Here is a 14,407-nt window from a genome sequence, read left to right on the forward strand (position 1 = left end):
CGAGGAAAAAAAAATCCTAGTGACAATATTGATCTCAGTGCAAATAATCATCAAGACTAGCTTCTTTTGTTCTTCACATAATTAATTAAACTTCATCTGTAATTGTGAAATCACTTTATTTTTGCTACCATTTCCCACCTATTTCCTCCCATGGCCCTGAAAGCAGGGTCGCCTCTTCCTGGGATGAAATGCTCTGTATCCATTGTTCAAGTTTCGGTCTAGACAACAAGCAGTAGCTCCTTGGACCACAGGGAGCATTACGGCTGAGCTGATTTTTTTTTTCCCCCATTGAAATTCCACACATACAGTTTCTGCTGTTCCTCTCCTAAACCAGTTAATAGATTGGTGCTGTTACAGAATTCATTGACTCCCATTTCTGCTCTTCTATAAAGGGTTAAAATTAAAAATAACTAATTTTCCCCCAGCTAATCCGCATAAGGTCCATGCAGAGACCCAAAAGAGGTCCATTGTTCAACCCAAAGATTTGCTGCTCTCCTTTGAGACATTAAAATCAACCTGAGTTTGGGGTGATGTGTGTGCGTCAAGGTTGGATGTCATGGCCTTTTGTCAACAAGACACTATCCATGATCACTGTTCGATTGATCATTCTGGAAAACAGCAAATGCCAGTCAAACTGTACCCAGAAAGAGGTAGGCGAAAGAAAAAAAAAAGTAAATGGCTATTCTTTCTACACAGAACAATGAAAGCTTCCTAGGTGTCCTGAAACTAACATACATTCCCTTTTCAATTCCCAAATTGCAAAATATATTATATGGTTAAAAAATACATGCAGCGTGTATACTAAGAAAACGCACAGTGCAACAGTTACGTAAACCATATTTTCCAGCTCTTAATGACTTCAAATTTCTCCAAATTCAATCTAATTCTCTTGCAAAAGTAATTCTGGGAACTGGTCTCTCCATTACTGTGATAGTAATCTTATGGCTTGATTGCTCATTCCACGCAATAGCTTTTGCTCAACTTAATTCATAGAATCACGACAGTGCAGAATGAGGCCATCTGGCCCATCACGTTTTCACCAACCCTCCAAAAGAGCACTCTACCTAGGCCCACTCCCCCACCCTATCTACGTAACCCCACCTAACCGTTGGACACTAAGAGGTAAATTAGCATGGCCAATTTACTTACCCTGCACATCTTTGGAGGGAGGAAGGAAACAAGAGCACCCGGAGGAAACCCACGCTGATGCGTGGAGAACGTGCAAACTCCACACAGACAGTCACCTCAGGTTGAAATTGAACCCGGGATCCTGGCACTGAGGGGCAGCAGTGCTAACCACTGCGCCACGTGCTGCCCTCAAAACGCATAACAGACTAAATTTAACAGGTTAAAATGAGAAATGGATCAGAACTAGAAATGGAGCGGATTTAAAAGCTAAAGAAGTTGAAAATTCAGAGTAGGCCAGTAAGTTATCTGATATGAGAACATTTTGAACCCTTCATTAGGATTTAATCATAGTTGGACCAGCATCTCGGAGCTTAGAGACACTGTATTTAAAAATTATTGTTAAGTGGTAGGGATGCTTTTTAAATGTACCCGTTTAGAATATAACAAAGCTAAGGAAATCATAAAGGAGGTGACTCATCACCCTATGTTTGATCTTCTCACATAGCTGTTCAACTGTGTATCACTTGGCTGGGAATAGCCCATGACCAATCGATGGCTTGGACTGAGTTGCCCAGTTTCAGCTGATGCAGTGCAGATGGCTTTGCTTCCCTGGGACAAAATAAACAAGAGTACCAAAAAAAATGTCAAGTCATAATTAGTATTCCTGGTCACTGTCAGCCACCCCCTAACCTACTGCAAAATTCCCAAATGTTCAAATCACTAGTAACAGAATCGGGCAGGACTGTGAGGCATACCGTAGTCAAATAGGCTCACAGCACACATTCAGACATTTTTTTTTTTTTTTTAAAATAAATTTAGAGTACCCAATTATTTTTTTTTATTTTCCAATTAAGGGGCAATTTAGCATGGCCAATCCACCTAACCTGCACATCTTTGGGTTGTGGGGGCGAAACCCACGCAGACACGGGGAGAATGTGCAAACTCCACACAGACCGTGACCCAGGGCCGGGATTCGAACCCGGGTCCTCAGCGCCGTAGGCAGCAATGCTAACCACTGTGCCACCGTGCTGCCCCTGCACACATTCAGACATGAAGAGTGGACAGTTGGAAATGGTACAAGTTTCTGACAAACACCCTTGGAAGCATATACCAACGGACACCATCTTGAGAGAGAAGAGAAAATAATGGTGGGAGTGGGGGGAATGTATATTGAGCGTTACCGTTTCTCATTGGAGACGTCTGATCTGTTCTTTTATTTTTCCAATTAAGGGGCAATTTAGCGTGGCCAATCCACCTCCCTGCACATCTTTTTGGGTTGTGGGAGTGAGACCCAGGCAGAAAAAGTGCAAACTCCAAACGGACAGTGATCCGGGGCGGGGATTGAACCCGGGTCCTCGGCGCCGTGAGGCAGCAGTGCTATCCACTGTGCCGCCCTTCAGATACATCTGATCCTCATTTACACATCCAAAGGTTATTAAAGCACGTTCTGACTTCCGGTGGCGGCAATGCGGAGCTAAGCCGCACGTTCGGCAGCTCCCGCTAATAACGGACCTTGGGGCTCTTTTCAGGGCCCCCAACAGAACTTCGTTGACGAATCCCGACATGGGAAGGGGTCTCTAAGGTCCTATGGTCCGGACCAGGAGTGGAGCAAGAAGAAAAACGGTGGAAACGCCCCTGGAAAAGCGGGGGAAGAGAAACAAAATGGCGGCCGGTGGAGCACTCGAGGAGCTGAGGCAGTGGGCGCAGGAGACTCTGCTGCGCTGCTTCCAGGAGCTTAAGGTGGAGCTGCTGGAGTCGCTGAAGGCTACCACCAGAGAGCTGATGTAGACTCAGACAGCCCAGGGGGCCGCGATCCGGGAGCTGCAGCAGCAGGCCTCCAAAAGGGAAGATGAGGCCGTGGCCGTCGCGGGGAAGGTGGAGATGCACGAGGCGCTCCATAAAAAGTGGCAGGAGCGGTTCGAGGAGCTGGACAACCGATTGAGGCGTAAGAATTTGCAAATCCTGGGCCTCACGGAGGGGCTGGAGGGGTCGGACCTGGCGGCCTATGTGGTTGTTATGCTGAACTCGCTGATGGGAGCTGGGTCCTTCCAGGGGCCCCTGGAGTTGGAGGGGGCCCACAGAATTCTGGCTAGGAGACCCAAGCAGAACCAGCCGCCACGGGCGGTGTTGGTGCGGTTTCACCGGTTCGTTGATCGTGAGTGCGTGCTCCGGTGGGCCAAGAAGGAGCGGAGCAGCAAGTGGGAGAACACGGAGGTGCGGATCTTCCAGGACTGGAGTGCGGAGGTGGCTAAGCGGAGGGCCGGGTTCAACCGGACGACGGTGGTGCTCCACAGATGGAGCGTGAGGTTTGGCATGTTGCAGCCGGCGCCTCTGTGGGTCACCTACAAGGATCGGCACCATTATTCTGAGACCCCGGAGAAGGCGTGGCTTTTGTGCAGGCCGAGAAACTGGACTGAAACTGAGGGTCCAAGATGGGGGATTTTGTATGATAATGTAATTATGTTTGATTTTTGCTCTTGAGGGGGGGGGTTCTCTGTTTAATGGAAGATGTGGGTTGGCTTTGGGGTGGGTGGGGCGATGTCGTTATGTCTTTTTGTATGGGTCTGGTGGACGGGTTCGGGCAGGGAGGTAAACTGGAAGATCACGGGAGCTGGTGGTGGGGACTGGCAATGGGAGTTGCCCTAGAGGAGGCGGGGTTGGGCAGGGCGAAGGCACGGGCTTTTCTCTGGTTTCCCGCGCTGTGGGATGATGGGGACGGAATCGGGGCTGAGAAGAGCGGGCCGTTGCTGCCTTTTATTTTCCCGTGCAAGAGCGGGGGGGGGGGGAGGAGGGCTTGCGGATAGGCATGAAGGAGGAGTAGTCCCACGTGGGGAGGAGTCGGTGATATGGCGGGAGTCGCCGGGGTCAGCAGAAGTTAGCTGGCTCACAGGAGTGCTATGAAGGGAGGGGCGCGGCTGGGGGGTACCGGGTTGCTGCTGGAATGGCCAGGAAGGAGCTTGAGGATGCAGGGGGTGCTGGGGGGGGGGGAAAGAGTTGCCGCCGTGGGGAACTGGCCGAGCGGGGGACGCTGGCCAGTGGTGGGCAGGGGATGGGTTATGGCTAATCGGCAGGGGAGGGGGGGCAGGGAGCCCTCTGATCCGGCTGGTAACCTGGAATGTGAGGGGGCTGAATGGGCCGGTCAAACGGATCCGGGAGTTTGCGCACCTGAAGGGGCTGAAGGCGGATGTGGCCATGCTCCAGGAGACACACCTGAAAGTGGCAGACCAGGTTCGGCTGAGGAAGGGATGGGTGGGCCAAGTATTTCATTCAGGGCTGGATGAGAAGAACCGGGGGGTGGCAATCCTGGTGGGAAAGAGGGTGTCGTTTGAGGGGTTAAATGTGGTGGCTGACAGTGGCGGGAGGTATGTGATGGTGAGTGGTAAGCTGCAGGGGGAGCGGGTGGTATTGGTGAATGTTTACGCCCCAAATTGGGACATGCGGGGTTTATGCGGTGCATGTTGGGCCGCATTCCGGACCTGGAGTTGGGGGGCCTGAATCCCCCATTGGATCGATCCAAGTCCCGGACAGGTAGGAGGCCACCGGCGGCTAAGGTGTTGAGGGGATTTATGGATCAGATGGGAGGAGTGGATCCCTGGAGGTTTGCGAGGCCAAGGGCCAGGGAGTACTCGTTTTTCTCCCACGTGCATAAGGCCTATTTGAGGATTGATTTCTTTGTCCTGAGCAGGGGGCTGGTTTTGAGGGTGGAGGATGCTGAATACTCTGCCATTGCCATTTCAGATCATGCCTCGCACTGGGTGGACCTTGGGCTGGGGGAGGAGAGGGACCAACGTCCGCTCTGGCGATTGGAGGTGGGGCTGCTGGCAGATGAGGAGGTGGCCGGGAGGGTTAGGGGGTGTATAGAGAGGTACCTTGAGGCAAAGATAACGGGGAGATCCGAGTGGGGACGGTCTGGGGGGCATTGAAGGCGGTGATTAGAGGAGAGTTGGTTTCCATCCGAACCCATAGGGAGAGGGGGGAGCAGAGGGAGAGGGAGAGACTGATAGGGGAGATGGTGAGGGTGGATAGGAGATATGCAGAGGCTCCGGAGGAGGGATTGCTGGGGGAGAGGCGTAGCCTTCAGGCCAGGTTCGACCTATTGACTACCAGAAAGGCGGAAGCTCAGTGGAGGAAAGCACAGGGGGCGGTGTATGAATATGGGGAGAAGGCGAGCAGGGTGCTGGCACACCAGCTCCGAAAGCGGGACGCGGCCAGGGAGATTGGGGGAGTGACGGATAGAGCTGGGAAGGTGGTGTGGAGGGGGGTAGATGTTAATGGGGTCTTCAGGGACTTTTATGGGGAACTGTACCGGTCTGAACCCCCGGTGGAGGGGGGAGGAATGGGGCACTTCTTGGACAAGCTGCGATTTCCGAGGGTGGAGGAGGGGCAGGTGGAGGGACTGGGGGCGCCGATTGAGCTGGAGGAGCTGGTTAAAGGGATAGGGAGCATGCAGTCGGGGAAGGCGCCGGGGCCGGATGGGTTTCCGGCTGAATTTTATAAAGGGTATGCGGACCTATTGGTCCGGACCTTTAACGAGGGGGGGGGGGGGGGGGGGGGGGGGGGGGGGGGGGGGGGGGGGGGGGGATTTGCCCCCAACTATGTCACGGACACTGATTTCCTTGATCCTGAAACGGGACAAGGACCCTCTGCAGTGTGGGTCATATAGGCCAATCTCGCTGCTCAATGTAGACGCCAAGCTGCTGGCAAAGATCTTAGCCACAAGAATAGAGGATTGTGTGCCGGGGGTCATTCATGAGGACCAGACGGGGGTTGTGAAGGGAAGGCAGTTGAATACAAACGTATGAAGGCTCCTCAACGTTATTATGATGCCGGCTGTTGAAGGGGAGGCAGAGATAGTGGTGGCATTAGACACGGAGAAGGCCTTCGATAGGGTTGAGTGGGGGTATCTGTGGGAGATGTTGGAAAGGTTTGGGTTTGGGGAGGGGTTTGCCCGTCGGGTGAGGTTGCTCTATGAGGCCCCGATGGCGAGTGTAGCCACGAATAGGAGGAGGTCGGAGTACTTTCGGTTGTACCGGGGGACGAGACAGGGGTGTCCCCTGTCCCCCTTGCTCTTTGCATTGGCAATTGAGCCCCTGGCCATGGCGTTGAGGGAGTCAGGGAACTGGAGGGGCCTGGTGCAGGGTGGGGAGGAGCATCGAGTGTCGCTTTATGCGGACGACCTGTGCTGTATGTGACGGACCCGGTGGGGTGGATGCCAGAGGTGATGAGGATTCTTAGTGAATTTGGGGGCTTCTCTGGGTATAAGCTGAACCTGGGCAAGAGCGAGTTGTTCGTGGTGCATCCGGGGTATCAGGAGGAGGGGATTGGTAGGCTCCCACGGAAGCAGGCAGGGAAGAGCTTCAGGTACCTAGGAGTCCAGGTGGCTAGGAGCTGGGGGGGCCCTGCACAAGCTCAACCTCACAAGGTTGGTGGAGCAGATGGAGGAGTTCAAAAGGTGGGATATGTTACCGCTGTCACTGGCGGGGAGGGTGCAGTCCGTTAAGGTGATGGTGCTCCCGAGGTTTTTGTTCCTGTTCCAGTGCCTCCCCATCCTTATCCCGAAGGCCTTTTTTAGGAGGGTCAACAGGAGCATTACGGGATTTGTGTGGGCAGGCTGGGGACTCGCAATTTTTGGGGTTGCCGTGGAGCTGGGAGCGCAGGAGGCGAAAGAGGCCGGTGTCCTGGCCTTTCCGTCCCTAGTAGCCTGGCGGAGGATTCTTCTTCAGTGGAAGGATGCAAGGCCCCCAAGCGTGGAGGCCTGGATCAATGATATGGCGGGTTCATCAAATTGGAGGTGAAATTTGCCCTGAGGGGATCAGTACAAGGGTTCTTTAGGCGGTGGCAGCCTTTCCTGGACTTCCTGGCGGAACGGTAGGGAAATAGGCCGGCAGCATGGAGAACTGTGTACATGGGTTTGTGGGATGTGGCGGGTGTTATCTCTTTCCTTTTTGTTTTTGTTGTTTGCTTTTTTTTTTCAGTTGCTTTTGTAGTTGGGTGGGTGTTGTTCTTGGGTTTTTACCATGGTTGTTTTGTTAATATTGTTTTGTTGTTTATATTTTGTGAGAATCGTAATAAAAATTATTTTAAAAAAAATAAATTACAGCACGTTCTGGGCAGCACGGTGGCGCAGTGGATTAGCCTTGTTATCTCACGGCGCCCAGGTTCCAGGTTCGATCCCGGCTCTGGGTCACTGTCCGTGTGGAGTTTGCACATTCTCCCTGTGTTTGCGTGGGTTTCACCCCCAAAACCCAAAGATGTGCAGGCTAGGTGGATTGGCCACGCTAAATTGTCCCTTAAATGGAAAAAGTGAATTGGGTACTCTAAATTTATTTTAAAATATTAAAGCATGTTCTTGGTCAACAGTAGAGATTGAATTAAAGCTCACTCTTGTGCATTGGAGCTTGAGGCAGTGCAAATGGAATGTTTTTGAAATTTTGTGACGGATCATTTTTCATCCTGGGGAAACGACACCAAGGCCGTTTTACTCAATGTTTCAACAGATGTGCATTTTCACGGCACAGATGGCGGCCATAAAAAAATGCAACAGCAATGGTGGTTTCTGCTGCAGCAAATATTGCACCTGATGCATGGCAAACACCACTGGCAGTCAAAACAAAATGAAATACGGATCTTGAAGCAGACTACTTCATGAATCAAAATCGCTGCCAAAGTAAATGGACGGAGATTAGAGACAGTAGTCCTAGGGAATGGAATGCTTTCTATTTTGGACAGCAGTGTCTGCAATCATTCTCAGTTTAGCTACTGTATGTTTAAATGCAACACCACACTCCCTGTAATTTGCCCAAACCTTGGAGAAGTATCCTGGCTGTACCCAAATCCATTTTTCACTTTCAATACCAGTTATCCTGCACCCCATCCAAACAAATTTAGTGCTGTGGGGCCTTTAGCAACTAGTTGGAAATTTCTCAACTACATTCCACGAAGAATCCACACAGACAGGTGACATTTTCATCCCATCAGTCTGGGAACCTCATGGACGTGAAAGGGGTAATATTCATCCTTCTTAATAAACAATTTTGAAAGGTGAATAATCAAAAGTATATTTTTCTGCTAAATGTGAAATATTTGGTAGCTGAAGTATATGTCTGAAGATACCACCATTAAAATACCCAACACTGCACCAGACAGCCTAACTGCTTTACAAAAGTGCACAATTAAGGAAGATCGAGTAAACAGTGTTGATTATATAGTTCTTGTGTGATGTCGTAAGTATTTGAAATGAGTGGTAATGCTTCTCCCAGTGTAGCTACAACCTTTTCGCTTGGGCCCATATTCATAATCTCAAAGAAGCTTGCCCGGCTTGGCAGCATATAAAAGGCAATAGCTGCAGCTTTGCGCACTATCCAAGGGTGGTAGTTGGCCAAGGAGTCATTATAGGCCTCTGAACAAAGGACGGACGTTTTGCTGTCATCAGATGCTACCCGCAACTTCTCCAGAAAGAGCTGCAGCCACTTGAGGGCACGGTGGAGCCTCAGTAAGGTCCGACAGCCAGATTCGCAGTGGTCGCCCCGCTTCTCCAGGTCCACAAGGCGGTGATCTACCTCGTACTTCACCATTGACTGAACTGTAAGATACATTTGGCCATTTGCACCACATCTGTAGTTTTCCAGAATTTGGATTTTGGCGACAGCATCATTTGAAATAAATGAAAAGGCGGTCCCGAGACTATTCATGAACCTAAAGAGTAACAAAACAGAAATATATCTTGAAGCATCACAGGCAACCTCCTGGCTCATAAAAATGTAATTCAATCACTAACAAAAATTTTAATTAAAATACAATTGAGAAGCAATACTCCTAGAATTAACACAACATCAGTCTATTGTCAAGCAGGTTGTCACATCCAGAACAGTAGCTACAACTTGAACTCAGGAGTTTATCCTATATGATGCAGCTAAAAGATTGCAAATTCGATCCCTGACTTTTCACTGATCTGGGATGGTAGACATACAACGTTGTACATCATCCCTAATGGTTAGAGAGAGGGGAAAACAGGGGTCCCAATCACTCCCCATTGAGACCCTGCTAATAACACCAGAGAACGGGACTGGAGTCAGCAATGATGTTTCCAGTGGGTTGAACAGTCTGCCGACATGAATCATCAAGACTAACAGCTGAATGTTAGACACTCGGGTGATGTACTGAAGAGTTATCGAACTTCCAATGTATCCCAGCGTAGAATCAGTACCTTCTGAGGCATGTATAAGTCACATTTCGATGCTAATGCTACTTCTTAGCACATTGCTATTTCCTTTTGAAAGTTTTGTCAATGCACATGGTGTACACATTGCATGCCTTTCCACAGTAGCACCCAGCCATTAACATGTCTGGATGTAGTGACTTGCTTTACAATGAACCGAATATTGTAGTAACCCTAGGATGACTGTTTGCAAGTAGAATTTGTACAAAATATTGAAGGGTTTTAACCAAGATTAATAAATTACAGCATATCCAATTTCATATCTATGAGCAGTCACCACGCCCTGTTCCTGAACAAATTACTAATGAGCAGATTTATTTGAAGAAACTTCATTTGGGGAACTAAAAACCACTAAAAACTAAAAACTTCAGGGGAGGCATGGTGGTGCACTGCTTAGCACTGCTGCCTCATGGCACCAAGGACCCGGGTTCAATCTCGGTCCCGGGTCACTGCCTGTGTGGAGTTTGCACATTCTTCCTGTGACTGTGTGCCTCATCTCCACAGCCCAAAGATGTGCAGTGTAGGTGGATTGGCCACGCTAAAATTTCCCCTTAATTGGAAAAAAAAATAATTGGCCTCTTTAAATTAAAAAAAATCTGAAACTTCACTTGCCTAAAATTTTAACTCTGGGCAGTTATGAATAAAATGAAATAGAAAAGAAATCTGGCAATGCCAGGAATCAGAAGTAAAATTGGTCGACGGGGGAGTATACAATGGGTTATTGGAAGTGCTGCTGTCATTTCTCCAGTGAAAAAGATAGCAGTTTTGGGAAACCGGACATGCAAGGAATCATTTGGAAATCCAGATGTCGCTTTCTGCGTTTCTCCCGATGGTGCACCGCTGAGACAAAAACAGAAAATTCTGGAAAATCTCAGCAAGTCTGACAGCATCTGTGGAGAGAGAAGAGAGCTAACAGAGTCTGGGTGACTCTTCGTCAGAGCTAAAAAAAACTGGAAATAGGATGAGATGTATATTGTTGTGGGGGGTTGGAGCAGTGAGGGCAGGAGAGAGGGTCAGTGATAGGTGGAGGCTAGGTGTACTGCTGAGGATCCCCAGACTACAATCATTGGGAAATCTATTAAATACTAAGAACTTCCACTCCTGCATCATTACTTTCACTGTAAAACTGCAAAACATCCTTGAAAAAGTTACACAATGTTGACCTCGAGATGCAATTGAGTTTTCAATGGTGTACTAACTTCATGAATGTGAAGGTATCCACTTTGGTAGGAAAAACAGAATGGCAGAGTATTATTATTTGAAAATATTTTTATTCTCCATTTTCACATTTTCTTCAGAATTTACACCCCACCAACAAACAGTAAACAGTAACGAATACAATGTCAAACCCGTATCAACAACAATGATGCCATCCTTCCACCACCCCCCAAACAACGGCCCACCTGACAATATAAGCATCAAATAAAACTAAACCTCCCAAGGAGGAAAAAAGAAAAAGGAATCGCCCCAGTCACCGTTGACACATATAGTCCACCCCCCCCAACCCCACCGAGGTGAGTTGATCACTGTGCTGCGATAATTCCTCTTTCACTTCCTTCAGTGTCTCACCTTGCTCCCACACCTCCGCCGCTGCTCTCGATACCGCCGCCCTCACCGGGGCAATCGCCTCCTCCACCAGCACTTTCAATACCTCCCCCCATCTCCTCCTTCATCACTTCCACATGCTTTGTGAACTGTTTTTCAAGTTCCACAACCATCACTTTGGTCATTTCTTCTGCTGTGAGCGATGCGGCCTCCACTGGTGCTCCAGCCTCCGCTTTCCTTACAGTTCCTGCGCTGACTTTTCCACTCACCGGCGGACTTTCATTAACCCCTTTGTTCACGGCTGTTTTTCTCCCAAACTTGGACATTTCTCCTCCCTGTGCCTTCATACAGCTTCTTCCAGCCTCCGTTGCCCCTGGGACCGGGCGTTAAAACCCCAAAATTTATAGTCCCGAGCTAGAGCCCTCCAGTGTGCGGCTGCCTCCCACCCGCCGTCACCGGAAGTAAATGGCAGAGTATTATTTAAATGGTGATAAGGTTGAGAAATGCTGATGGACAAAGGGATCTGGGTGTCCCTGTACACCAATCGCTGAAAGCAAGTATGCAGATGCAACAAGCAGTTAAGATGCAAATGGTATGTTGGCCTCCATTGCAAAAGGATTTGAGTACAGGAGCAAGGATGTCTCACTGCAGCTGTACAGGGCCTTGGTGAGATCATACCTGGAGTATTGTGTGCAGTTTTGATCTCCTTGACTAAGAAAAAGTATAACTGCCATAGAGAGAGTGCAGCGAAGGTTCACCAGATTGAATCCTGGGATGGCAAGACTGTTGTAGGAGGAGCGATTGGGTCAACCTGACTGGTATTCACTGGAGTTAATTTCTGACAAGGGTGGACAGACTAGATGCAAGGATGTTGTTTCTTCTGGCGGGAGGGGTCATAGTGTCATGTTATGGGATAGGCCATTTAGGACTGAGATGAGGAAATCTCTTCACTCAAGAGAGTGGTGAACCCGGGACTTCCGGTGGCGGCGATGTTCGAGTGAGCCGCACATTCGGCGGGCTCTCACTCCGGCGGGGCTTAGCAGCTGATTCCCCGCGATAGCGGGACCACGGGGGCGGCAAAAAGGCTGCCGTGAAAGAAGAGGAGAGCGGGCTGCAGCGGATGGAATCGTGGGAGGCCAGCAGGTAGAGGAAGAAAGAGAGAGAGAGAGACGGAGGCAAGGAGGAAACTGACCTGAAGGGTAAGATGGCGGACCCACGGACCTTCCTTCCTCCAGGACAAGGAAAAAAAGTTTGGAGTTGCTGAGGAGGGACAGCTTGGACCCACTTCAGATGCCCAGGAGGTAAAATTTAAGGAGCTGGGCGAAGGAAGGGGCAGCGAAGGTGCTGAGGAGCGGGCTGCGGCACATGGAACAGCGGGATTCCAGAAGGCAGAAGAAGAAGGAGAAAAAGGGACAGAGACAAGGACCTGAAGAAAATTACCTGGGAGCTAAGATGGTGGACACACGGACCCCGGACTCAGCAATCCAGCAGGTGCTGGATAACATGCTCCAGGTAATGAAGTCCAGTTTTGAAGCGCTGAAGCGGGACAGCTTGGGCCCAATCCAGAAAGCGGTGGATCAGCTGAACCAGAGGCTGGACGCCCAGGATGTTAAAGTTAAGGAGCTGGGAGAGGCGGTGGAGGAGCAGGCGGATGCGCAAACAGTTGCAGCGCTAGAAGTTGACGGCCTGAAAGAGCGGCAGAGAAGACTGCTGGACAGAGTGGAGGAGCTGGAGAATAGAATCCGCAGGAACAATCTGAGGATGGTCGGCCTCCCGGAGGGGGCTGAGGGAGCTGATGCTGCAGCGTTTGTAGCAGACCTGCTGAAGCAGCTGATGGGGGCCGAAGCCTTTCCGCGACCGCTGGAGCTGGAGGAGGCACACAGAGTGCAGGCAAGGCAGGGGCGGCCGGGTGGACCCCCCCGCCCGATGGTGATTAGGTTCCACAGGTTCGTGGACAAGGAGCGGGTGCTGCAGTGGGCAAAGAGCGCCAGGAGCAGCACGTGGAACAACAGTGTTCTCCGCATTTATCAGGACCTAAGCCAGGAGGTGGCTCGGCGGCGAGCAGCCTTTAAGAATGTCAAGGAGGTGCTGTTCAAGAAGCACGTGAAGTTTGGTCTGCTGTTCCCAGCTCGGCTATGGGTCACGCACCAGGGTCAACACCACTACTTCTCCGAGCCCGAAGAAGCGATGGATTTTGTGAGGGACCTGGGGCTGGTCCCGAAAGGAGGCCCCAAGGACGCGAGTTAGGGCCCCGAGGATTTCTGTGGGAAGGAACGCCGAATGTGCCTGGACTGCTGCTCAATGGTTTGCTGGGCCAAAGGGGCCAAGCGGAACATTTGAGACTCTTTCCTTTGTTCATGGACATTTATGTGCTTTTTCTCTTTTTTCTGTGTTTTTTTTTCCTGTTTGGGCTGGTTTGTGCTTTTTGTGCAGCTCGCGGAAGGTACTGGAGCCGGCTTGCCCCAGTGGATGGGGAGGAGGACGGGGAAACAATGGGAATGAGACAGGAAGGCGCCGGAGTGTTGAGTCACCGGGCTAGCAGATTGGCTAGTCAAGGGAGTCAGATGGGGGGGGAAGTTACAGCCAGTAGATGGCAGGGGTGGGGGTATCGGGGGATGGAGTTAGGGGAGGGGGGTGTTGTTCTGCTGAAGGGAGAGGGACTTGAAATAGGCACTGGAAAGGAGGTAGAGGGTGGAGGCAGCCAAAGGGCGGGCCAGGAATGGCGCGATGCACGGGCCAGGGGCCGGCCCGAGAAAGGCTATGGCTGGCCGGCCGGGGGGGGGGGGGGGCCCGACCAGGCTGATCACCTGGAACGTCAAGGGACTGAATGGGCCGGTTAAGAGGGTGCGGGTGTTCGCGCACTTGCAGGCCCTGAGGGCGGACGTAATTATGTTGCAGGAGACACATCTGAAAGTGTCGGACCAGACCAGGCTAAGGAAGGGCTGGATTAGCCAGGTCTTCCACTCGGACTTGGACTCGAAGTCCAGATGGGTGGCAATCATGATTAACAAGCGCGTGCAATTTGAGGCAGAGGGCATATCCGCAGACAGGGGGGGGCAGATACCTGGTGGTACGGGGCAGACTGGAGGGGAGAAGAGTGGTGCTGGTGAATATATATGCCCCGAACTGGGATGACGTGGACTTCATTAAAAAAGTGCTGGGGAAGATCCCGGACTTGGATTCTCGCAGGCTAATAATGGGAGGGGACTTTAACATGGTCCTTGACCCGACTGTGGATCGGTCGTGTCCCAGAACGGGTAGACTCTCAGCAATGGCAAGGGAGCTGAAAGGGTTTATGGAGCAAATGGGGGCAGTGGACCCCTGGAGAGATAGACAGCCAACAGGAAGGGGCTACTCGTTTTACTCGCACGTCCATAAAGTATATTCCAGGATAGATTTCTTTGTACTAAGCAGGGACTGTATGGGGGAGGTAAAGAACACGGAATACTCAGCAATTACCATTTCAGACCATGCCCCGCATTGGGTGGACCTGCAGTTCGGGGAGCGAGCTATCAA

At 50.8% G+C, this 14,407-nt stretch overlaps 1 protein-coding gene across 2 annotated transcripts in view; it reads right to left on the bottom strand.

Annotated features, from left to right (window-relative positions):
- LOC119979637 (ceramide-1-phosphate transfer protein) overlaps window positions 1–14,407 on the bottom strand; it is a 38,636-nt gene that overhangs the window by 17,755 nt on the left and 6,474 nt on the right. Inside the window, exon 2 of one of the 2 annotated variants that reach the window (XM_038822154.1) lies at window positions 7,349–8,823. The exons of the other annotated variant lie outside the window; for it this stretch is intronic. Within the exon in view, the coding sequence (XP_038678082.1) occupies window positions 8,301–8,823 (523 nt within the window). The 3' untranslated portion in view covers window positions 7,349–8,300. Of the gene's footprint in view, window positions 1–7,348; window positions 8,824–14,407 lie in introns of those variants that run through there. 2 annotated transcript variants of the gene reach the window in all.

The sequence above is a fragment of the Scyliorhinus canicula genome, chromosome 16 (genome assembly GCF_902713615.1).
Source record: "Scyliorhinus canicula chromosome 16, sScyCan1.1, whole genome shotgun sequence".
Taxonomy (NCBI): domain Eukaryota; kingdom Metazoa; phylum Chordata; class Chondrichthyes; order Carcharhiniformes; family Scyliorhinidae; genus Scyliorhinus; species Scyliorhinus canicula.